Genomic DNA, 24,485 nt, shown 5'->3' with positions numbered 1-24,485 from the left:
GTTTTCAATCACGGACCAGGAGTGTGGGAAGATTACCACTTCTCTCCTAATTGCACCCAACTTGGTTGACAAGCAAAACTTAACAGGCTGAAATTATTTGTTGTTGCCATTGATATTCCAGCTCCTCTTCTAACTAGATTTTCTCAATTATTCCCAGATTCTGAGTAACAAGTAGATAACGATACGCCTGAACAAACTAATGTACTTGTTCATTACGTCGAAGATGTCTGTCTGTCTTCATCCAATCTGGGATGTCCGATTGGGATTCTGCTCAAGGGTCTGGGCTGTGAAACTCGAACTATTCAGACAAGGAGTTTGTGGGATTTGTACAAATGTACATATCCAAAAATGAAATACTTGAAAAGACTGGGTTAGTAGGAAAGACGACCTGTGATTTGCATACACGACTTCTAAGTTGTCTTCAAGTTGGCCATCCATTCAAGGGACAACCATGTACTCCAAATATAGAAGTTTCTGAATGCAAACCAGTTTATCAGTCGACTTCAAGCCTTTTCAAATCTTGGAAAGCACATTGTTCTCAAATTCAGGCAAATGAACAGCAATTGAAAGGCACAGGGTAGAGAGAGAGATTGGATTGACAAAAAAACCATCAAAATGGATTGATGCGGGGATGGCTCATTCTTGATGCTATGAATGGCCATGGCATCTAAAAGCACCTGAGAACAAGAGAGCTGATTCAACTAGAGCAGTGAGGAGAAAGAACAAATTCTCTGTAGAAGAAAAAAAAAATTAAGGTGCAATTATTTTGTTCTTCACGCAGCTTCAAAACGCCCCGATACCAGATCAGCATTATAATAGTTCCCATGCAATCTTGCATGGTAAGATTCTCTTTGTAAAAATTAACCAAATGAGGATATAGTGACAACTATGCTTGACCGATAAGATGTAGCATCAATAGAATATGGATATCAATTCACCAACATACCAAAGGTAAACTTCAACTAGAGAAACTTCAACTCCTAATCCGGAACTTTCATCTCGCAATCCTCGAAAGGGGGAAAAAAGGTAAACGACTGACAAAATCCTATATTCCAAAAGTATTATACCAAACTGGAAGAGCTAATGGAAGAGCTAATGGAGCTACGTGAGGAGAGAGAAACGCTCTGTACTTCAATACGCCCGTTGAGGAGAGAGGATCCGTTGAGGAGAGAGACTCCCGATCGCCGCCCCTGTCCGGCGAGTGGCGGCTCACCGCCGGCACAGAAAGACTCGCCCGGCTCAGGCGACCTCTCCGTGGGTCTTCCGGCGCTTTGATCAGCCTCCCCCCAGTACGTTACGCCCGTTGAGGAGAGAGGAACCGTTGAGGAGAGAGTATCCCGATCGCCGCCCCTGTCCGGCGAGTGGCGGCTCACCGCCGACACAGAAAGACTCGCCCGGCTTAGGCGACCCCGCCGTGGGTCTTCCGGCGCGTTGACCACCCCCCAGTCCGATCACAGTTCTCCCTCACCGATCTCTGTCCGGCGCGTGGCTGCGCACCGCCGCTTCAGACCGCCTCGCCGGGCTCAGGCGCCCTCGCCGAGGGTCCTCTGGCACGCTGATCGGCTCTAAACTCCGGGCTATGGCCAGTGACTGAACAGCAAGCCACTGCTCGTGCAAGGAACTGCTCGTGCTGGAACCGTTCGTGGGAGGGGCTACATGGCGGACGTAGAGCCACCGGTGGCAGGTCGCCGCACCTTTGCTGATGTCTTCGCAGCACCTCAACCATTGCCTGAAGTGGAGGTTGTGCTTAGGCCACCGAAGATAATAGAAGGGGAAATATGCTTTATTTTCTCTGCAGAGGAAACAGAGGCCACTGCAAGGCCATTTCGATTTTCCATTGTTCTGAAGTTCCTCCGTCAGAGACCCTCACTTGACTCTATAAGGTCTTTCATCCGTAGTCGATGGGGTTTATCCTGCTGTCCTGTAGTCTCGGCAATGCAAAATTCTAGAAATGTGTTCATCAGGATGTCGAAAGAAGAGGATTTTAACAAAGCTCTGTCCAGAGAGTCATGTGAGATCAATGGCGTCTGCTATAGGCCTTTTGCATGGTCTCCAGATTACACAGAGGAATATGAGTCACCATGCGTGCCTGTGTGGGTTTTCTTGCCTGGACTCCCCCCGCACTTTTACCATGCTTCGGTATTAAAAATGATAACGGCGCCGATTGGAAAGTTCATTCGGAGAGACAACCCGACCACATGCGCTACAAGAACTGATGGAGCAAGGATTTGTTTAGAGGTCGATGCCTCCCGAGATCCAATTACTCACTTCTGGCTTGGATGTCCAGGACTACCTCACAGCAGGAGACAAGAAGTGGTCTATGAAACATTACCTGCTTACTGCTGCAATTGCCACCAACAGGGCCATAATTCTAAGACATGCCGCATTGGTAAAGACCATACCAAGAAAGGGACTGGGAACCAAGTCTGGGTCAAGAAAGGATCTTCAGCAGAATCCAAGACAGAACTAGAAGTTGGGAAAAATCAGATGGATGAGAATGAAGCAGGAGGGTCTTCGAAAAATGAGAATAATACAGACAATGGAACAGGGGGCCAACTAGTTTTTCAGGAGAAGGGAGGCGAACAAGAAAAAGTGCAGCATGCCACACACAACCTGCATGAAGTAGAAGAAGAAGAAGAAGAAAGTAGCGAGCTTAAAGGGGCGAATAGAGTTAATAACCAGGAGTGTAGTGGAACAACAGGGCACACTGTAGCTACAGATCAAGGTCAGGACAGCGTTGTGGTCCAATTGAATGATGATCTACCAGAGAAGTTTCCTGCCCCCTCCACACAATCAATAGAAGAGCAAGTTGTTGAGGACATAGGGAAAGTTTTAATTGAGCAAGAGAGCCTGCAAATCGTTAAATCTACATATCCCCTACCAGACCCACAAGAGGTTAGCACAGAAGCCATTAATCCAGTTGTGAGCGAAGTCACTGAGTCGGGCGAAGAATGGGAGAATCCTCTGATAAGCCTAAAGAGGAAATCGAAGAAGAAAAAGGCAAGATCCTTAGCAGTCAGTGTTAATGAGACGTTTATGGTTGCGCATGAAGAGGAAAGAAGGGATGAGATACTATTTTCCCATTCTGATCACGAGAGTGAGAGAGACAAAATCAAGGATGATATGCGCAAGGAATACTGCACAGACTCTGAGGGCTCCAACAACCCCAGAAAAACAGGCCAGAAAAGGGGCGCTACCAGAGTGGTAATTCGTCCTTCCAAATTTAAATTATGATCAGTCCTATTATTTTTTGGAATATTAGAGGAGTAGGCACTTCTTATAGGAGGTTGAGGAAAATTATTAAGCAATTTAGCCCTAATATCATAGCTTTAGCTGAGCCCTTTTTGTTAGAGGATAGAATCCCGTCATTCTTAGGAAGATTTAGTTGCAATTGTTTTGTCACAAATGAGGTGCATGGTGGTAAAATTTGGTTGATGTGGAATTCACTGGTTTCGATACAGTGGGTGGCGGGGTCTAATCAGTTTATTACTGTGAAAGTAGAGGAGAATGGTCATACGTTTCTACTATCTATTATATATGCAAAGTGCAACCGTAATGATAGAGAGAGCTTTGGGCGGATTTGGAAAATATGGGGACTGCCAGAATTCCTTGGGTTCTCTGTGGGGACTTTAATATCATTAAGGACGAATCAGAAAGAAGAGGTGGGCGTCCTCGTCCTTTTGTAGCCATGGAAGAATTCAACCAGTGCATTCAAACCTGTGGTCTTTTAGAGATGTGCTCCAAAGGCCCGAATATGACCTGGTGCAATGGTCAAGGGGGTCAAGCGCGCAGTTGGGCCAGGTTAGACAGATGTTTTATTGATACTAATTTTCTTAATTCTTTTCCTAATGTGTCTTACCAGGTTTTGGCGCGCTCTACTTCGGATCACTCCCCGTTGGTTATTCAAATGGGGGAGAACTTATTCAGGTATGGTCCTAGTCCTTTCCGCTTTCAATATATGTGGACTGATCATTTGGATTTCTATAGTTTTGTGGATGGAGTGTGGAAACGTGAGGGCCTAGGGCACGGTTTAATCAACCTTTCCTCTAAATTAAAAAGGGTTAAGGTGGCTTTAAAAGAGTGGAATAAGAGTGTTTTTGGTAGGACTAACATCATAATCAAGGGTCTAGAGGCTCGTATTGATTATCTGGAAAGCCGTCTTCAAGTCTCTTTTAATGCCGAGGACGACTCTGACCTATTAGCATCCAAGTTGGAACTTTCAACTTGGTTGGGTAGAGAGGACACTAGGCTTGCTCATATGGCAAAGAAAAACTGGTTGAAAGATGGGGACCAGAACTCTAAATTCTTTCATGCTTTCTTAAAGGCCAAACTGCATAAAAGAGTTCAGGAGATGAGTATGTCAGATGGTAGGGTCTTACAGTCCCCTCTTGACATTCATACAGCTGCTGTTGATCATTTTCAGGAATTTCTGGGTCAGAGTAGTTCTCGTGTTCTTCCGAATTTGAGTGACTTGATCTCTCCCATTATTACTAATGAGGATAACTTGACTATTGGTAGAGATCCTTCCATAGAGGAAGTAAAGGATGCTCTATTCTCTATTCCCATTGATAGTAGCCCAGGGCCAGATGGTTTTGGATCAGGTTTTTTCAGAGTTTGTTGGGACTTGGTTAAAGATGATCTCCTTTCAGCCATTGTTGAATTTTTTCATAGCCATATGCTCCCAAAAAATTTCACTGCATCTTATATTGTGCTAATTCCGAAGGTGGATAAGCCCTCTGGCTTTGATAAATTTCGGCCCATTAGCCTTTGCTCCGTGGTCTACAAAATTTGTTCAAAAATCATTGTGGCTCGTATGACTAGTTTGCTCCCTAGAATGATATCGAATGAGCAAGGGGCTTTTATTCCAGGCCGCAGTATCTTTGAGAATATCAGCTTAACTCAGGAAATGGTCCACTCTATTCATAGGAAATCCATTGGGGGCAATGTTCTGGTTAAGCTTGACATGTCTAAGGCTTATGATCGAGTAGACTGGAATTTTTTATTACATGTTCTGTTTAGCTTTGGGTTCTCTCCTAATGTTTGTGACCTGATTAACTCTTGTATATCCTCACCGTGGTACTCTGTCATGATGAATGGGACCCCCATGGGTTTCTTTAAGGGAAAGCGAGGCCTAAGGCAAGGTGACCCCTTATCGCCTTACCTTTTCATAATAATGCAAGAGGTGTTCTCTCGTCTCCTTAAGAATTCCTTTGAGACAGGTAAAATTGGTCAATTTGTTCAAGCTAGAGGGACCCCGATTATCTCTCACCTTATGTATGCAGATGATATAGTTATCTTTGCAAATGGTGGAAAAAGAAGTATGAGAGCTTTGATGGAAGTTTTGAACAAATATGAGGAGTGGACTGGTCAAGTGCTCAGTAAAGAGAAGAGTGCTATTTTTTTCTCTAAGAAAATTTTTGTCTCTAGGAAACATGCTCTTCTCTGCTCTACTGGGTTTACCGAGGGTTCTTTTCCTTTTAAGTACCTGGGGGTGCCTATTGTGGATGGTAGGCTAAAGGCTTGCGATTTTGGCGACTTACTGGGCAAAGTGAACAAGAAGATTGCAGGATGGAAGATGAAGATTCTCTCTGCTGGTGGTAGAACTATTCTGCTGCGTCATGTTTTATCTAGCATGGCCACCCACCTGCTGGCAGTTTTAGATGTCCCTAAAGTGGTGATACGTAGCCTGAATAAACTCATAAGCTCTTTCTTTTGGGGTGAATCGGGAGGCAAGAGTAGGAGGAAATGGATTTCTTGGAAACACATATGTACGCCTACGGACGAAGGTGGTTTGGGTATTAGGGACTTTGGGGATGTTCAGAGAGCCTTACACATGAAACTTGCCTGGATCTTATTAAGGGCAACTCTCTTTGGGCGGAATTTTTTAGAGGTAAATATGTTAAAGGAAATCACTTATCCCTCCTTGAGCCTACTAAAGGGACCCGCTTTTGGAAATCTATTGTCCGTAGTATTCCGGAGGTGATGAATAGCTCCAAATGGATTGTGAAGGAAGGTAATATCTCCTTTTGGTATGACAATTGGGACAACGAAGGCCCTCTCTATGCTCAATTTCCTGTGACTGAACAACCTTTGATTAAGATAAATGAGTGCCGTATTGAGAATGGGTGGGATATTTCTCTTCTGAACAGATTAGTGGGCCATCAGAAAGCCAATGATCTGTATGAGTTTTTTGCTAGACAGAAGGAGGGTGAAGATGTGCTTGTTTGGTTGAAGGATAATGAAGGCAATTTTACTACTAAGAGTGCCTGGGACTGTATAAGGGTTCGGGCGCCCCCTTTACCCTGGGCTCAGTGGATATGGCATACTAATCTTCCCAAGAAGATTTCTATCATGATGTGGAAGGCTACTAATAACTGCCTCAGTGTTGACAAGAATATTAGTATGGTGGGTGTTTCAATGGCCTCTAAATGTAATTGCTGTCAAAAGGGTCATACTGAGGACCTGAACCATGTGCTCTGCACGGGAGATTTCGCTAGACACATTTGGCGTCTAGCGGCCACTCATCTAGGGGTTCATATGGCCCCTTTCTACACTTGGAAGGATCAAACTAATTTTTGGTTTCGTCGTGCGGGTAAGTCTTCACAGGTTAGAACCATATTTGGCCTTCTGCCCTCCATTATTTCCTGGAAACTTTGGGAGAGGCGCTGTAAAGCCCGATATGAAGATAAGGCTCACTCAAAAGAGTCGGTTTGGCACGCTATTAAAATTTGGCTCCAGCGCATCATGGACCAGATCATGAAAGTGAGTTCTCTTTCCGCCCAGGACATGAATATTTTGCATAGACTGGAAATTCCAGTCTTGTTCCCTAAGCCCAAGAGGGTCCGGGTGGTAAAATGGCACCGGCCCCCTCGGGGCTGGGTAAAACTCAATACCGATGGAAGTAGTTTCGGGAACCCTGGAACCTCTGGTGCTGGGGGTGTTATTCGGGATGAGGATGGTAGATTACTTCTGGCTTACTCTGTTCCATTGGGTTTAGGTACCAATAATTTTGCAGAACTCAGCAGCTTATTGGAAGGTGTTCGCAGATGTCACGCGCTTGGATTTTATCGTGTTCAAATAGAGACTGACTCCCAACTGGTGGTCAATTGGATTGTTAAGAATAAGTGCCCCATTTGGTATTTAGAAGACTTTTGGGAAGATTTACAAGGACATCTTAATAGCCTGGAGTATACAGTAACACACATTTTTCGTGAAGGCAATGTCGTGGCTGACTTTCTAGCTAAGTGTGGGGCTGAAGGTTTGAACTCTGATTGGTCTGATATTCACATGTTGCCTAGCCTGTTAAGGGGTCTTCTCCGCATGGACAAATTGGGTATGCCCTACCTGAGGATATCATGAGCCTCTTGCCAGGTTTGTTTTGTGTTTTTTGCTTGTCTAATTTTGATATCTTGGTATTTGCGTCTCTTTGTTCTTGTTTTCTTGGTTTTTTGCAGGTTTCCCTCTTTGGCTTTCTCGGAAGTAGGTTATATATATTTCTTTAGGCTTGTACCCTATATAGTTACACTTGTTTTGATGCTTGGGTACTCTTTTTCTAGATTTAGGTTTTTGTACCTCCCAAGTGTCGTGATTGTAACCACGGTTTTCCTCCGCCAAAAGTGAGGGCAATCAATAAAATTGGGGCTCCGTCCTCTTTTAAAAAAAAAAAAAAAAAAAAAATAATGTGAAGTCTTGACTAACAATCCTCTTAATAAGAAAATGATCCACGCCTCCTTCGTTCTTCAGCAACATTTACCCTCATCGCTCTGCCATCCAAATTCTGCACCATCAATGAAACACAAAACCATGTTGTTTGTCAATAAAAGAAACTGTAGAAAAAGGCTAAATCTTGCAACAACAGAGACATAGAAAAGCATGGTTTAGAGAAGTTTTTAATAACAATAAACACAAGTCTGATGATCATGAAGAAGAAGAAGAAAGAATGTGTGAGGGAGCATATAGTTTTAATAACAAGACGGTTTTCATAACATACTTCTACTGACTGGCACTAATGATTCTACCAATCTGGAATGCACCTCAATTTAAGCACACTAATATCCATCTCTTACCAAAGAAAAAAAACGATTTATAGAAAATTTCTCCAATGTATATGGAATTCATGTCCACAACACTGTTTAATTACTAAAAGCTAATGTCTCAAATAATATTATACCCAGGTTAATTACACATATCCATACATATATAAAAAAAATTACAAATATCCATGACCACTCAAAGATGTTCAAATAGTGTACACAATGAAAACAACACGACGTTTGATGGATCCCCCGAGTGATTGCTTTAAGATAATCCACATACATACTGGAATAAGCATATAACTATTGACCTCAAATCTAAAACGGCTTCCATTTTCTCTGTCATGGTCTGCAATTTGAAAGCATAATCCAAACATCTAAATGAAATGAGTTATAGAAGTAACCTGTCCATCGAGAGCAGCAATAACATCATTCAATTCTGTCTCCCTAGACATTGTAACAAAACCAAACCCTCGTGAGCGGCCTGTTTCCTGGTCACAAACTACCCTGGCATTAACCACCTTCCCATGTTCACTAAAAACCTGCTCCAGACGAGCATCATCCACTTGCCATGAGAGGTTGCCAACATAGATTTTGAAAGAAGATTCATTCACTCGGGGTCGTTCTGATCGTGACCCTCTAGGAGCAGCCTTATTTACTGTTAAAAGCCTTCCATTTAAATCCTGTTTACAACACATACGAAGCTCAGATAATTGGATATTACAATTTGTTTTAATAAGCAGGTACTTGGCTAATATGATTATAACCACGATATTTTTTTTTTGGAAAGTAAACTGACAAGAATATATTCAACAAGCAACATTTTCTAGATCTACAGGGTGACTCATAAACAGTGATTAGTCGACTATATGCAATATATAAGCTTCCAATTTTGCAAAAGCCTGACACATTTGCTCTCACGTATTGCTTCCCATGCAGCCATTACGTGGCTCTCACATACTAAACTCATTTACCCAATGTCCTCTACAACATTTGCATGATGAGATTTCTATCAAGACTGTGAAATGCAGAGGGTTGAGTGGGGTACATGAGGTGACTAGTATTAGCAAAACAATGGGATAAATTACAGTAGAAAGAAACCCATGGAAATGAGATAGATGACATCAAATCAAGCAAGGATGCATAATGACCTAATGAGTTCAACAAGCATTTGCGATATTCTCGTTCACAATTAAATGTTAAAAGATAACATAGTTCATTCTATAGATTAAACTTCAAAATGAAGAGAAGAGCAACTCACATAACGATTGAGCAGGTCCACAGCCTTCTCAGCTTCTTCCACAGTGCTCATCGTAACAAACCCAAACCCTCTACTCCGATCTGTTTCCCTATTGTAAATTACCTATAACAAAATCAGCAAAATAACATGACTTCATGTCACAAATATACCATCTTCCAATTTGCTCTCTCACACACACAAAGAGACCCATAAAAAAATGCAAAATTACCTCAGCAACCTCAACAATCCCAGCTTGATTAAAGATCTCAGCTAGTTTCTCACTATCAACATCATAATGCAAATTACCCACAAAGAGTTTCGCCTCTTCAGATGGCTCGGGATAAAATTCTCCACTATCATCCAAAACCCCTTCTCCAGAATTCTCTTCTACACCCTCAACCAAACCTCCCCAACCATCAGAAGCAGCAGTGGCCACTGTCCCCTCCAACCCTTCACTCTTCCAAGTCGAGCCCTCTTCTCCTTCCTCTTCTTCCCCTTGTTGAGCCCAGTCTGAGGTCTGAGCCACCAGTGGGACTACATGGAACGATGAAGACTTGTGTTTGATGGAAACCCACGAATGGAAAGATGGCGAGGATAAGAATGAGAGCTGTGAGAGCTTAAAGGGTTTTGGGGAAAGTGAGAGAAAGGGGTATTGGTTTTTGGTGGTGAAGAGTGTCGGTGTAGAAATTAAACAACTTTCAGCCATTGATAATAGCTTAGAAGAGAGAGGCGGTTGCAGGACAGAGGGAGAGAAAGAGGGGATAAGGGGTTGGGAAAAAGGAGAGGGAAGGAAAATGTTATGGTGACAATGTAAATGTCGCATTAAGTTCAGGATGGTCCAAAATTTGGCCTGGGATTTGCAGATGCAGATAATCTTCCCTTTATTATTACATACGAAAGAAAAAAAAAAAAAAAAAGGAAGAAGATAATTTTCCTTTTATTATTACTTACCATAATTAATTTAGACAGGTTGATCATAAATTTTTTCTCTTTCTTTTTATTTCCTTGAGATATTTTTCACATTTCGGATCTTAATATGTTTTACTGTGTTTTAGATTTTATTGCTGAATCTACCTGGAAATGTAATATAAATTATAATACATACATATAAATATATACGAACTAGTAATAGATTGAGGGATATTTGAAGTTTCTCAAGGCGATACCAATTTTTTTACATGTTCGCGTCACAAAAACCGGCTTATGGCAACTCCATTCGACCTGAAAGCTCCATATCTCGACACTACAAACACTTCTCTATAATATTTATTGTTAAAGTCTATACTTTGACGATTAGAAAAATATCACTTTTGATAATTTAGTTATTATTTTCCTGAAAAAACCCGAGGAATAGAGGTCTACAATTGAATTACTCCAAAAACAACTTTTCTTGGGGCATTTCAAAATGCTCAAAGGCATCATACCAATTCACAAATTAAAAATCGGCCCAAATTTTAAATTGTTCTTCGACTCAACTTAATGATATGGTAGACTTATCGCCATAATAACGCTATGTTCAGTGGGAAAGAAATAAAAAGAAATGTGAAATTATACATGTTATATGCACTGATGGACATTTGTACATGCTCTTCCATACAGAAAAGCCAATGTCATATTGATCATTCATTCATATGTAGGCATGAAGTTTTTGTAAGCTATCACTGCATAGAAAGGGTCTGATCCAGACAACAATCCCAGCAGCTTCATGATCCAGCTGAATGGTGATTTGTCCTCTCCAGCACCAGCAGGGGCTGCTAACTTCTTAATAATATCTGCTTGTGTGAAACCTTCCACACATTGGAAGTACTGCACTACCAGTTGTACCCTACTATATCCAGTCCCATCTCTCCATGCGCTTATGGCTTTCTCATAGAACAATCGATTGCTAAAGCTCACAATGAAAACTCCTCCTGGCCTTAGCACCCGAAACACCTCTGCAAATACCTGCAATGATGTTAGCCAATTAGTTTTCTTCATTGAGTTCCTGTTCTGCATTTGCTGAATAATACTGTTCCACCGGTTTAGTCAATTCATGACCATGTATTCCTTAGATTTCAACAAGTTGCATTTTCACTTGCTTCTCAACAGTATTGTTCCACCAGTTTAATCCATTCATGACCATCTTCCTTAGGTGTCAACTGTAAGTTGCATTGTTTGCTTGCTTCCCAATGTTGTTAGTCTCATACTCTACGGATTTTATGCCCCTTTTCGACATTGGCATTCGGAATCCATATACATCTCTCTATACAGTTGATAAAGACATAGGTGAGGACGGACAGGAAAGAAGACTGTAGTCCTTAAGGGGTGGAATGGTGGGAAAAAAGATGATGAAGTCAATGCTTCCAAAGATGGATCGGGTTGGGGGAAAGGAGGGTGGATTGGGTGGGCTAAGCAGGCGAGGAACAGGATGTAGTAGCTTAAGATGTAGACTTAGCAACTAGACATAACAAAGAAGTTCCAAATTCTTGAGCTTTGGACCCTGAGGAATGTTCTCTTAGTAAATGAGTTAACTGATTTGTGGGCTGTTGAAGTTTATGTGCTCACCAATCACCATAATGGTGTAAAGTAAAACAAGAGAAGGATGAAACTATAGATGCTGATCTTGCAACCATGTTGCCTTCAGGGGTCTTTTTCCCATGGATGTCTGATTACACATACTGACGCGAAGATTTTCTCCAATTTAAGAATTGAGATCTTGAAAATGTTGGATTGACTGAGATGTGACTGAGAAGACAATCCGAGATGATAATGGACTTACTGCTCAAGTTTCCATATTTCACTTAAATGTATGTATATAGATACACATACACCCGAATACATAACTAGAACACTACAAAAGTATCTAACCTTCTCTGGCTGTTGAAGATACTGTACACTCACGGTGCATAAAACTGCATCAAAGCTGCAGCTCTCCAATTCAAGGTCTTGCTCCTGATTGAGGTCCTTCACAAAGAAATAGTCCAGCCGAGGGTTCTTCGCAAGCTCTTGTGCATTTAGTCCATGTCCCACCACTCTTTTATACTTCACTTCCTCAGGAAGATGGCTAACCCATGAGCTCATGAGGTCAAGAATTTCCCAATCAGGTCTCAACCTTTCTCTATAGAGATTGGTCAATGTGGATATAAAACCATCATCCACATGGGTCACAAAGCGAGGATAAGCATAGAATTCTCGATCAGAGTAGGCGTTTAACTTCGTTCTACCTTCCTGGGGGAGAACCAGGCGTTTGATTTTGCCTGCTGAGGACTGTTGGGTGTTCTTGCCCTCATTCAAAGTGTTCACAATTTTGGCAGGAACAGATGGTTGCCATGGCCTGAGGGGGTTTGGATGAAAGGTGAGCATGTGTAATATGAAAGTCTGTCAAATAGAATGTTCTGTTTGTGTGAAAGCTTATGTATTTGCAGATAACTTGTTAATGGTTGTTCTGTTTGTGTGAAAGCTTATGTATTTGCAGATAACTTGTTAATGGTTGTGAGAATTTGTAGCTCCTTTAATGGTGGTTGTTTCTTTTGGATCGTTATAATAGTCGGGTTCGTAGTTGGGCCTAGGTATTTCTGTAGCTATTAGCCCATGATTGTCAGTTTATGGGCCCTATTCTATCGTCTTTTGGAGATTAATCCAATCCTCCAATATAGATGAGCCCAATCCTAGCTGCACGCGTTTCTGTCTTCCCGCAATCTGCGTACTAATCTGCATATTAATATTGTTGCCTTCATATTCTAAATTCAAATTAGCATTATTTTCAATAAACTCTACTTTTTGACCACTTATATTGAATATGTGCGCGTATTAGTGCGTAAAATCGCTTACAATTATATTTTTCCAATCCTCCAATATAGATGAGCCAAATCATAGCTGCACGCCTGCGTTTCCGTCTTCCCGCAATTACAATGATAGCGGGAAACACGTGCATCATTGTTGAGGAGGAAAAACTGGAAAGAGGAAAAATAATTGCAGTCGTGAGTATGCAAGCGCCACATAATTATTTTGAAATAAATAAATAAATACGAAATTTACATAAAAAAAAATTAATTTTTTAATAATAGATCTCTCTTTTTCAAAATGACTACACGATATTTGTGCACTCCATAACTATACAAAACATTACTCTCTTAATATCAATTGGGTCAAAAATGCCTAATCAAGTTACTTCAAAATTTTTGTATTTAATGTTGTGTGAAATTTATTTAAATAATAGAATCCACATATTGTGTTTCACTTTCCCTACATCAACCAATTATATCATCTTGTCTTTAGATACGCGAGCTACGCGTCTAGCCTGCTAAACTTTGAATTTGAGGCATTGTCTTCTTCATAAACTTTTTTAATTTCTAAATTTCTTAATCAAAAACATTATATTATTTCCTGCATTAATAAAAAACATTATGTTATTTCCTGCCACTATGTGAGAATGTTTAACTATTACTCAATTTAATTCTTTATAATTATAGAAAATATAGGATTCAACAAACTTGTTAAAACTTTTTCTTTAGGACCGGTTTGAATATAATAAATATTTCATCTCATCTCATTATTATAATTTTTTAAAATATTTATATAAAATATAATAAATAATTTATTTTTTTTTCAAATTTTAAAATAATAATAATATTTAAAAAAAATATTTTATTCAACTTTTAACTTTTATCTATACTCATCTCATCTAAGAAACAACGAGTTAATATTTTCTTTGCTTCGTTAGTGGCTATTTTGAAGTTGTTTTTTGGCATCTTGCCTTCACTATCTATATCCTAATTAGTTATCTTGCTCAAAAAGCAAAAGAAGTGGCTATTTTGAAGTTGTTTTTTGGCATCTTGCCTTCAGTATCTATATCCTATTTAGTTATCTTGCGCAAAAAGCAAAAGAATTTGAATTATTTATTTATTTATTTAGATTGAAAATTTCGTCAAAAAAGCAACGAGGTTAAACCCGCCGTAAAAGCTAAACGCTCAAGCTGGTCTTCCTTTCCCTTATAACATACAGTTTGTATTCAGTGGAGTTGCTTTTGCTCCGCAATTGGATTTCCGTCGAATCTCAGTGAGCTCACCCCAGGTAATCTTATTCCTTTTCTTCCACATCGTTTTTCTTCTTCTTCAGCCGTAGTTCCGAGATTTCGATCTTTTCGTCTCTGCTGTGCCTTTTGCTCTCGAAAGTTTATGATTTACTATTAGGTCAACCTTCTAGATACATATGAATCTTAAAAGAGAACTGTGCAAATAACTCCCATTAGACTTGGTGTGGGATACCGATCCTTCCAGGTGATTAACTTAAAGTTTATGCCGATTGCATAGGTTGCACTTGAACTTATGGCTAATTTGGGAGAAAATATGAATACTGGGTTTTGATCTGGAAAGCTGGAGGGCTTAAATTTGATAGATAGTCCTTGATTTTGACTTGTTAAGGTGCGGGTTTTGTTTTTTGAAAATTAGAATCTAATTTCAATCATTTGGTTGCTTGGGAGATTTAGGGGGTAGATTGTAGGGTTTCGTTATTTGGGTGAAATTCTACAAAAAAACCTACTCAGTTGAACGCAATACAACTAATTTGGCTTGTTTGGGGTGAGTTTTTTTTTGTTACCGAGTAGATAGAAAAAAAAATGTAAAACTTTCTCTCTTTTTTCTCCGTTTCTATTTTTTAGTTATGAATTTCCTTGGTGTATAAGGTGTGATAAGTATTTTCCGCTTCTGATCTGCAGGTCAGGTTGAAGTTTTGAGATGTCTAGGTCAGCAGTAGATGTTCCTCCCAAGGGTGGATTTAGTTTTGATCTCTGCAGAAGAAATGATATGCTTGCTAAGAAGGGGCTTCAGCCACCATCTTTTCTGAAAACAGGAACTACAATTGTTGGTTTAATTTTTCAGGTAGGACTGTTTGATGTACAATAGAAAGTTGGGATGATATCCGATCAACAGAAATATATATTATTGGTAGATCAGCTACTGTCTTATTTAGTTGTTCTTTTCTCAATTATGTTGTTTTTAATTTTTCATATTATGCTGGAAAATGTAGGTAATGGTTTATGGGTTGTCATATTTGGATTCTCAAAATGAAAGTTTATAAATTGATATTAATTGGTTGGCAACTCTGGCCATGTAGATCAATGAACCGAATCAGTTGTTAACGTAGTTTTTTTTTTATAAAAAATATATATATTATTGCAGTGATTTAGAATTAATCTCTCTCTCATGAGAGTTTAAACTGCAAGTTTTGCCATTGGCAATTTGCAGTATCAAATTTTCAATTCTTACTACTTCTTGCTTCCCTAAGCTTTTCTTAAAATAAGTGTCCCCCTTTGTATACCCTCAGTGTACTTGGGTTGTGTCCCTAGCACTTCTAATATACAAGGTATCTTGACCTATAAAACAAAATGAGCGTCAGAACAAATGTTGAATTACAAAAACTCTGTTCTAATGGTACAAGTCGAAAGATCTGGCTATTGAAAGCCATCTTTTAGGCTATAGAGAATGTGTTAACATCACGTGTAGATTGCCTATAAGAAGTTTGATACACTGGAACAGATTCATTTCACATAACCACGGGAATGGCCACTGTACTTGTTTCTTTCTTTCAATCATTGAGAATTTGTTGGAACCAGTATTACAGTAAACCAAATAAAAACTAACAAAGTGACTTATTTGAGAGACCTTTTAAAGATGTGCATCGTCCACCTGCACCTGCTCAGCAGAATTAGTGGACACCAATCATCCATATTCATGTATTCAAACTCTGCTATATAGTTCATACTGACAGAGATTCCTTCCAGGATTCATTTACTCATATTTTATTCCTGTTTAACATTTTATTCAGGATGGTGTCATTCTTGGAGCCGATACAAGAGCCACTGAAGGACCCATTGTTGCTGATAAGAACTGTGAAAAGATTCATTATATGGCACCAAACATATATTGTTGTGGAGCAGGAACTGCTGCTGATACAGAGGCAGTGACAGGTATTTGTTAGGTCTTAAGTTCAATGCGATGATGTTGTTGCACTTCTATTCTTTATGACTTCATAATAGCTGCTAATATAAAATTGTTTTATCATCTTCGTGGGAGCACGGCTAATGTACTGCTTTGGTTTTTACTTTCTTTAGATATGGTCAGCTCTCAGCTGCAACTGCACCGGTACCATACTGGTCGAGAATCAAGGGTTGTCACAGCATTGACCCTTCTGAAGAAACACCTTTTCAAGTTAAGTTTCATTTGTTTCCAAAATTTTTCAACTTATCTCTATATAATCAACATATGATTCCAACTACTCAAATATCTTCTCCAGCTACCAAGGTCATGTGTCAGCTGCTTTAGTTCTTGGTGGAGTTGATATTACTGGACCTCATCTGCATACTGTGAGTTTGTCTCAGTAATAAAATTGGGATGTCACTTCTCTGTTTTTTTTTTTTTCTGGCTTGCATAATTAGCTGCTTTCTTACAGTTACAACCACTTCTTTTTGCAGATTTATCCCCATGGATCAACTGACACACTGCCATTTGCAACAATGGGATCTGGTTCACTTGCTGCTATGGCCATGTTCGAGTCCAAGTACAAAGAAGGCCTGACTGTAAGTTAGTATGTTATTAGCTGTAAAGTTTTTTTATAAGTTGACTAGGAGTCTAGCATTATGATTCAGTGGTAATAACATATATACAACTTTCATACATTTTACACACAATAGTCATCTATTCTGATGATTAGATTATCTTTCTATCTTCAAATTCGATTTATGTACTTTGAAGGTTGTATATATGTTACTACTGTCTGTAGTAGTAAGTAATAACATATATACAACCTTAAAAAATATATGTTACTACTGTCTGGAATTTTTTTTGTATTTTCCTTTCTGTCTTTGTTTCAGTTTTAGGGTCTAATGGTCTTTCGGATCATGACTTTCTGATGTCTTTTTCAGTTTTCTAGAATGTATTTAGGTGATTTCTTTTGTATACTTCCTATGTACATGGGCTTCGCCTATACATTCTTCTTTAATAAAATTACAATTACTTATCAAAAATATATATATATATATGTTACAACTGTCAAGATGGTTAATGTAGTATATCTTACAATTAGTAACCTTGCCCCCGCACTCGCGGGGATGCTACGTAGTGACTTGTGGAAGACATGGATGGTTTATCAAGACCCGCTATCTGCTTCAACATTCTTGACTGAATCTGAAATGCTTATCTTTTCTCTTGATTCGTTTTATATCCTTGATGTGGTACAGAGGGAGGAAGGAGTAAATCTTGTTGTTGAAGCTATATGCTCTGGTATATTTAACGATTTGGGCAGTGGAAGCAATGTTGATGTTTGTGTGATAACCAAGGTTTGTTTTTCCTTTTTTTTCCTGGAAAAAGTAATTCTTATTCTAATTCTGATGAAAGTTCCACATCTTGAACTTCTGGTACAGGGCCACAAGGAGTACCTTAGAAACCATCTGTTGCCAAATCCGCGTACCTTTGTCAATCCGAAAGGCTTTTCTTTTCCTAAGAAAACTGGTCAGTGACATACTCCCAAACTTTATTTATTATACACAGACATAACAACATCCCCAGCATACAATTCATTTGCTTGATTTGAAGGCTGGTTGGCCTTGGTTATCAGAAAGCTGAAAAATAGTACTGTTTTAAGTAGCATGCATTACCTTGTTTATAGCATATGAGTAATGCCTTTAGAGAATGTTCACCTTAAACTCTTAGCTAGGAGCGTTATTTCAAAATTTATTTTGTTTTGTTTCCATTCCTATGTTGAACTAAATATTGAAATGGACATATGCGCCTGTTTCAGAAATATGATGCTTTTCTCTTCTTGAAATCAGTCATAGATTGGTATGACTATGCTGTGTTATTGTGATTACAGAAGTTCTCTTAACAAAGATTACTCCACTGAAGGAGAAGGTGGAAGTGATCGAAGGAGGAGATGCAATGGAAGAGTGAAAACCATCGTACGGTCAGCACGAAAGGGTTGAGTTGTTTTTGCAACTTTCATTATAAACTTTGTATTAAGTGGGATGCTGATATTCAAAATCTCAATGTCCAGACATTCACTTCTCATGGATTTGGTTTCCAAACTCACATGGGGCTGGCTAGAATAGTGTTCGTTTAATTTGGTGTTGGATCTTGCTTACTTAAGTTATGCCTCTTTTCAAACTTGACAGCAACTCTTAACCTCGACTTGGGAAGGGAAAAAAAATGGAAGGTTTACTGCTGGATGATGTCTTTGATGACATTAGAATGACATGACGGCAGCATAACTTATTTTATGATTTCACCAGCTAGGGTTTCACTGATTAAACAATGATAACCATGCCTGGCCTGTCAGAGAAATAGATCTACACGTGATTCCCATATTCCTATAACACTTAGATATGTATCAATTTTTGGAAGAAGGCCAACTTCTCATAACAATGGAGGCATACACCATTCTTCCCAAATCACTTCATAACTACCATTCCATTCCATTCCATTCGATTCAAGTCCAACTGTCAAAATTCAGAGTCCCAAAAATATGAAGATATTAGTTATTATCTGAATTCTAAGTCAAATAGTAGAAGATCAGTCGAGAGATGGATCAACATAATAGGTTTTACAATATTTATTTGATCAATAAATAAATACTGTGGAGTTTATTTTGTGAATATAATATATATATATATATATATATATATATCCCTCTCTTATTCTAGATCTAAAACTTGAGACATAATACAAAAACGACAGCCAAAAATATTAACGCAAAGTGATAAAAATATATGCTGTGTTTTACGGAACATGACCAGTACAATAAATAAAATCTTAATGCCATTTCTTATCAATCCTGTAAACAATAGGCCATGGCATTGGCTGTATAGGTGCCCAAATATGAGGTGTCATAGGCCCGGCCCAGATTATCCAAGCCCAAGAAAGACCCAACATAGCAAATGCATACATACAAGGTATCAGCCCAGCCAAGCCCAAGTAAGACCAAACATATATAATACATAAATAATTAATGTATTCGAAAACAGATAAAAGTAAGCAACATACCTTTTACTACGTTTTTTATATTTTTCCTTAATGGATCTATATGCTAAAAATCTTTGGGGAGTTTTGAGTTGTTGGGTTAAATTTAGGTGCTCAAATAGGTGTCACAGGTCCATACCATCCAAGCCCAGGAAAGAGCCAACATATGAAATGCACACATACATAAGACATAAGGTATCAGCCCAGCCAAGCCCAAGATAGACCCAACATATAAAATAAATACTAGCCATTTGCCGATGTAAGTCCAAACTAAAAGCAAATGTGAGAAAAAAAAATCTACATTGGCCTAGTTAAACTTCATAAGTTTGACATTTATACTACAATATATATCTTAGCTTCTCTCCATGTCTGGCAAGGTGTTGTATACGGACTAAAATGTTATTTTATCATTTCTCTATCTGTCGCTCACTCTTTCCCTCGATTTTTCTTTGTCTTTATTTCCAAAACCCTTCATTTCATATTTATGTTCTTTATTTCTTTCGAAACTCCCTTCTCTTCTTCACCCTTTTTCTTCTTCAACCCGCAAGCCATATTCTTCCTCAGCCCCATTCTTGCCGAGAGACATCGCTCTTCCCCAGTTTGCAAGCGCCCTCTTTTCTCCAACGGTCGCCTTCTCCAGCAGTTATCGCCGTATTCGTTCTCCCAAACGAATCATCCAGAAAGTTATTCAATTTCATATTTTTTCAAATAATTTATCTGTATTTTTTTTATATATGGAATTCTCTCTCTCTCTCTCTCTCTCTCTCTTTGTGGTTACCTCACTTGTCCCCTTTTCTTCATTTTATATTTTCGAATGAAAAGGCGATGATTTTCGTATCTTGGTTAGCATTAAATCTCCAGTATTCTTACAAGTTCTCTTCCCATGTTCCATTCAACAAATCTTCTTTACTTTTTGAGCTTTGAAGATGGTGGAGGTGGTAATTATTATATATATATATATATGTGTATATATATTTGGTTTTTTCGTATTTGTGATCAAATATTGTTGGCCTCTGCTTCTATTAAATGAGTGGAAGATTGATATTTTTATTGAGTTTCACAACTTGTTTTAGGATTCAAAAAAGACTATAAAGCTTTTTTGTGCCGGAAGAGCATGTAGGTTCTCTCACGTGCTCTTGATTTGGGCTTCAGTAACTTATTATATTCTAAGTTGGATTTTGTTTTGATGTCTCTATCTGCTTTGCGAAAAAAAGGGTTTATAGATTAAATGGATTTTTTTATGTTTATTTTGTTTTGATGTCTCATTCATCTCTTGATGAAGAATGAGATCAGGAATTTGTGAATCTTTGGTTTGTTTTTTATTTTCTTTTTTCTTTTTTTGTTGCCTAACACTAAGTAGTTGGTTTATTAAAATATATGAAGCGTATTTATAAAATATAAAAAAAAAATTGTTAAATATTATTAAAATATATAATATTATATTATTATTTTCATTTTCAGATAACTAATCTAATGTGTACTCACTTAATCAAAAATTAATATTATAGCCAAAAGTTAATATCCTAACTAAATTTTAGACTTGACAATTACCAATGCTCTACCAAAGTATCCACAATCTGTTTGGATTGAGAGTTGATTTTAACTTATCTCATCTCATATTATTTCATTTAATTATTATAAATTTCTTAAAATTTTACATAAAATATAATAAATAATTTAATTTTTTTACTCAAATCTTTTAGATCAATTGGTAATACATTAATTTCTTATTAAGAGAATCAATATCGAATTCTCCCTCTCCATATATAAAAACAAAAATAAAAAATCAAATTTTTAAAATTTTAAAATAATAATAATATTAAAAAATAATATTATAATAATATTTTATTTAACTTTCATCTTATCACGTTACAACATCAAAGCAATTTTATCTATCGAATAACGTGTATTCCTTATGTACACGAAACGTTACCGTGTCGTCTTTGGCTCTCTCGTTTATTGCAATAATAATTGCAAAAATTCGCCATTTTTTATTTCCTTTTTACTTCTCCACTCCAGCGGGTAGTAGTCTCCGACTATCTCTCCCTCTCTCTCTCTCTCTCTCTCTCTCGTCAAAGGTCCAAGTTGTTAATCTTACCCCGACGTCGTATCGGCCATGTCTTACGACTACCTCTTCAAGTACATCATCATCGGCGACACAGGTTTTTTACTTTTTTCTTTTCTATCAACAATAATAATGATAAAAACCTAACTCAAAATTTGTTTCTTCTTTTTAGTTTTTGTTTATTTTTCCTGTCGTTTGGTGATAATTTGCGGGGTGTGGCCATCATTGGGTGGGGTGCAGGTGTAGGGAAATCATGCCTGCTCTTGCAATTCACGGACAAGAGGTTTCAGCCCGTGCATGATCTCACCATTGGTGTAGAGTTCGGAGCTCGCATGGTCACCATCGACGGCCGTCCCATCAAGCTCCAGATTTGGGACACCGTAAGTCCCCCTTTTTTTCCCTAATTACTATTTTTTTTTTTTTGGTTTTTCGATGTATTAGAGATAGCGCATTTTAATCTAGTTATTTACTTTGCTTGCATAACGAAAAGTTAGAGAATCATGTATCATAAATTAAATTTAGCGGCAATTAGAAAATCCTGCTAGTTTACAAATAGGGGCAGTTTAAGCTGGCAAGATATATTTATCATTGAAAAAAAAAAATTGTTTCTTTGATGGGATAGAGTATTTTGAGAGGTTGATTCCTCATGGTGGTATGCTCCCTCCAGGTCTAAGGATCAAATCCTCTTGGATGCAAAAAATTTTTAGGGGGGGCTATCGGACTAGGGGATTTTTCCCTTGAATTATTTGAGGTGCACTTGTTGGAAATTCCTTGTCGAAGGCCTGCAGTGTGCACACTTGGGGATTAGTCGGGATGCTGTTCTAGGACACTCCGTGCCGATCAAAAAAAAGGGAGGGAAGGAACAAGCATTTTATTGAAATAGTGTTAAAATTAATTCTATACCTCCTGCTTCATATCGGAGGATGACATTTGTTTTCCTAGTTCATTTGGAGGTTGCTCCTGAATTATGTTATGCAATCCTTATGTCTTAGCCTTGAATATAAAAGATTTGATAAATGCATACACGCGTTTGATAGATTCTAGATAGGCGACATAAAGTGTAGTTTCTGTTTTGTTTTTGATAAGTAGTGTAGTTTATGTTATGTTACAAGTCCATATGTTTAATCAACGACCTAATTTTATTTGATTAATGCCTCTACCTTAGTGAGATATAGATTATAGTCATATGCCAAGGGTTTGGTTTTTTCAGGCTGGCCAAGAATCTTTCCGGTCCATCACCAGATCCTACTACAGAGGAGCAGCTGGAGCACTTCTGGTATATGACATAACCAGGTGTGTGTCCATGCACACTTGTGTGTGTGTGAGAGAGAGAGAGAGAGAGAGAGAGAGAGAGCTTCTATATTTGTCCTGCCCCCAATTTCCTGTTCTAGCACAAGTTTCACTACTTTACAAGTTACAACTAAACCATTAATTTGTTCTCTTGTCTAGGAGAGAGACATTTAATCATCTAGCAAGCTGGCTAGAGGATGCTCGGCAGCATGCAAATCCCAACATGACAATCATGCTCATTGGGAACAAGAGCGATCTTTCTCATCGGAGGGCTGTTAGCAAAGAGGAAGGGGAACAATTTGCGAAGGAAAATGGGCTTTTATTCTTGGAGGCATCTGCTAGAACAGCTCAAAATGTTGAAGAGGTGATAACTCAACAAAAAAAGGCTTCTATTATATAGAGTTATACTATTTTTTTTTATTGGCACAAAGTGTCCAAGAACAGTGTCCCGACAAATCCCAGGGTACGCAAACCCTTGGTAAGGAATTTCCCAAGTGCACCTCGTGTAATTCAATGAGAAAATCCCTCAGTCTGTTGGCTGTTAGAGATTGTTTGCACCCAAGGGAATTTGAACCTTAAACTTGGGGGGAGCATACTCCCAAACCCAAGGCCTTTGCCACTTGAGCGTTGACCCCTAGGGGTTGTTATACTATAATTTATAGTCTTACAAGTTACCTTCATCTATTTTTTGATGACTTTAATGTTATATAGCATGTATATTTCAGGCTTTCATAAAGACTGCTGCAAAAATCCTTCAGAATATTCAGGAAGGTGTATTCGATGTATCCAATGAGGTAACTCTAAAGTCATATTCCTGGAGAGGAGGGGAACTTTGGGATATTGGGAGTTAGACGTTATCTCAAATTCTTTATGTTTTTTATTCTAGTTTTGCATACTCGTACTGTAATTTCTATCACTGCATTACAGAAACTGTTGAAAAGATGATGAATGCAAAAACATCAATTGTCTTAACCGGGGCCATCTTGCTCCGGTGGGAAATCTGCTTAGGCTATTTAGGTTTGATCTCTTCTGATTTTGTGTTGGAGAGGCGTCAGGAATTCTAGAATTGTAAAAGACATGATTGGATGGGGGACTCTCTGTTCAGGACTAGGGAAAAAAAGAAAACAAAAAACTGTCCGTTTAAAACCCTCCCAAAATTGAGATGATATGAATTCCTTAGTCAGTGCTAGCCTGTTAAGGAGCACGTGGATATTATCATTTATTGATGCCATTGTGTTAATAACTGCAGTCATCCGGCATCAAGGTTGGGTATGGCCGCCCCCAAGGTCCATCAGGGGCAAGAGATGGAACAATCACTCAGACGGGCGGATGTTGCAGCTAACCGGTCACTCATACAGGTAGATGTTGCGGCTAACTGAACCCGAATCCAGCTCCTGTACTTGATCCCGCTGTGCAATTAATTTGTTATTTACTTTCATCCCTATAAACACACTCCTTCAGCTAGCATGTGACTTTGGGAGAATACTAAGATGTATAGAATTGATTTCAACTGTTCTTGGGACAAACTTGGTAGTTCTATTAGGAAATCAACTCTTAACAAGCGTTCGAAGATAGCTTTTACAATAAGAGAAATGATACTTGCAGTCGTAAGTGTGCAAGTGTGGTGCAGTCGTTTTGAAAAAAGTAAATAAATATAAAATTCACATGAAAAGAAATTAATTTTTTATGAATAGATTTTACTCTTTTTTAAAACGAATGCACGACGTTTGTGCATTTCACGACTGTATGTAGTATTACTCATTGGGTCCACTCCTGTTAAATACTTCGCTCTCTATTTTTGGGGGGTGTTTTCTCACCTTGGTTCGGGTTAAGCGCACAGTTTTGCGCCCCCTTTGTAGTCTGGGCTG

At 38.6% G+C, this 24,485-nt stretch overlaps 4 protein-coding genes across 4 annotated transcripts; 2 read left to right on the top strand and 2 right to left on the bottom strand.

The window, feature by feature from the left end:
- Positions 1-892: 892 nt before the first annotated feature.
- Positions 893-10,115, bottom strand: LOC109010187 (28 kDa ribonucleoprotein, chloroplastic-like). Its single transcript, XM_035694561.1, has 5 exons — positions 9,503-10,115; positions 9,295-9,396; positions 8,438-8,716; positions 7,683-7,777; positions 893-1,086 (listed from the first exon to the last, which is right to left on the bottom strand). Exons 1-4 carry the CDS (start codon positions 10,094-10,096, stop codon positions 7,706-7,708), a joined length of 1,047 nt encoding a protein of 348 aa, XP_035550454.1. The 5' UTR covers positions 10,097-10,115; the 3' UTR covers positions 893-1,086; positions 7,683-7,705.
- A 608-nt stretch (positions 10,116-10,723) lies between these two features.
- On the bottom strand, positions 10,724-12,746 carry LOC109010188. Its single transcript, XM_018990940.2, has 2 exons — positions 12,121-12,746; positions 10,724-11,217 (listed from the first exon to the last, which is right to left on the bottom strand). Exons 1-2 carry the CDS (start codon positions 12,613-12,615, stop codon positions 10,897-10,899), a joined length of 816 nt encoding a protein of 271 aa, XP_018846485.1. The 5' UTR covers positions 12,616-12,746; the 3' UTR covers positions 10,724-10,896.
- Positions 12,747-14,103: 1,357 nt separating this feature from the next.
- LOC109010186 (proteasome subunit beta type-7-B) lies at positions 14,104-18,417 on the top strand. Its single transcript, XM_018990938.2, has 9 exons — positions 14,104-14,325; positions 14,969-15,131; positions 16,078-16,219; positions 16,364-16,460; positions 16,546-16,615; positions 16,724-16,828; positions 17,489-17,587; positions 17,672-17,759; positions 18,121-18,417. Exons 2-9 carry the CDS (start codon positions 14,988-14,990, stop codon positions 18,195-18,197), a joined length of 822 nt encoding a protein of 273 aa, XP_018846483.1. The 5' UTR covers positions 14,104-14,325; positions 14,969-14,987; the 3' UTR covers positions 18,198-18,417.
- Positions 18,418-21,253: 2,836 nt separating this feature from the next.
- Positions 21,254-24,179, top strand: LOC109010185 (ras-related protein RABB1b). The gene is made up of 6 exons (XM_018990937.2): positions 21,254-21,424; positions 21,568-21,707; positions 22,538-22,620; positions 22,777-22,981; positions 23,343-23,411; positions 23,867-24,179. Exons 1-6 carry the CDS (start codon positions 21,379-21,381, stop codon positions 23,957-23,959), a joined length of 636 nt encoding a protein of 211 aa, XP_018846482.1. The 5' UTR covers positions 21,254-21,378; the 3' UTR covers positions 23,960-24,179.
- Positions 24,180-24,485: the final 306 nt, after the last annotated feature.

Source organism: Juglans regia, chromosome 10, assembly GCF_001411555.2.
Source record: "Juglans regia cultivar Chandler chromosome 10, Walnut 2.0, whole genome shotgun sequence".
Classification (NCBI taxonomy): Eukaryota; Viridiplantae; Streptophyta; class Magnoliopsida; order Fagales; family Juglandaceae; genus Juglans; species Juglans regia.
The sequence above is the reverse complement of the archived record's forward strand: the minus strand, read 5'-3'. Positions and strand labels throughout refer to the sequence as shown.

Excerpts from the sequence above, each read along its gene's own strand:
- LOC109010188 (XM_018990940.2), bottom strand. The coding sequence starts at position 12,615 with ATGCTCACCTTTCATCCAAACCCCCTCAGGCCATGGCAACCATCTGTT. Across the intron at positions 11,218-12,120 it reads ATCTTCAACAGCCAGAGAAG|GTATTTGCAGAGGTGTTTCG; the intron begins GTTAGATACTTT and ends ACATCATTGCAG.
- LOC109010186 (XM_018990938.2), top strand. The coding sequence starts at position 14,988 with ATGTCTAGGTCAGCAGTAGATGTTCCTCCCAAGGGTGGATTTAGTTTT. Across the intron at positions 15,132-16,077 it reads TTGTTGGTTTAATTTTTCAG|GATGGTGTCATTCTTGGAGC; the intron begins GTAGGACTGTTT and ends CATTTTATTCAG. Across the intron at positions 17,588-17,671 it reads ATGTTTGTGTGATAACCAAG|GGCCACAAGGAGTACCTTAG; the intron begins GTTTGTTTTTCC and ends CTTCTGGTACAG.
- LOC109010185 (XM_018990937.2), top strand. The coding sequence starts at position 21,379 with ATGTCTTACGACTACCTCTTCAAGTACATCATCATCGGCGACACAG. Across the intron at positions 21,708-22,537 it reads AGCTCCAGATTTGGGACACC|GCTGGCCAAGAATCTTTCCG; the intron begins GTAAGTCCCCCT and ends TGGTTTTTTCAG. Across the intron at positions 22,982-23,342 it reads CAGCTCAAAATGTTGAAGAG|GCTTTCATAAAGACTGCTGC; the intron begins GTGATAACTCAA and ends TGTATATTTCAG.
- LOC109010187 (XM_035694561.1), bottom strand. The coding sequence starts at position 10,096 with ATGCGACATTTACATTGTCACCATAACATTTTCCTTCCCTCTCCTTTT. Across the intron at positions 9,397-9,502 it reads GGATTGTTGAGGTTGCTGAG|GTAATTTACAATAGGGAAAC; the intron begins GTAATTTTGCAT and ends ATTTTGTTATAG. Across the intron at positions 7,778-8,437 it reads TTGCTGCTCTCGATGGACAG|AATTTGGATGGCAGAGCGAT; the intron begins GTTACTTCTATA and ends TTGATGGTGCAG.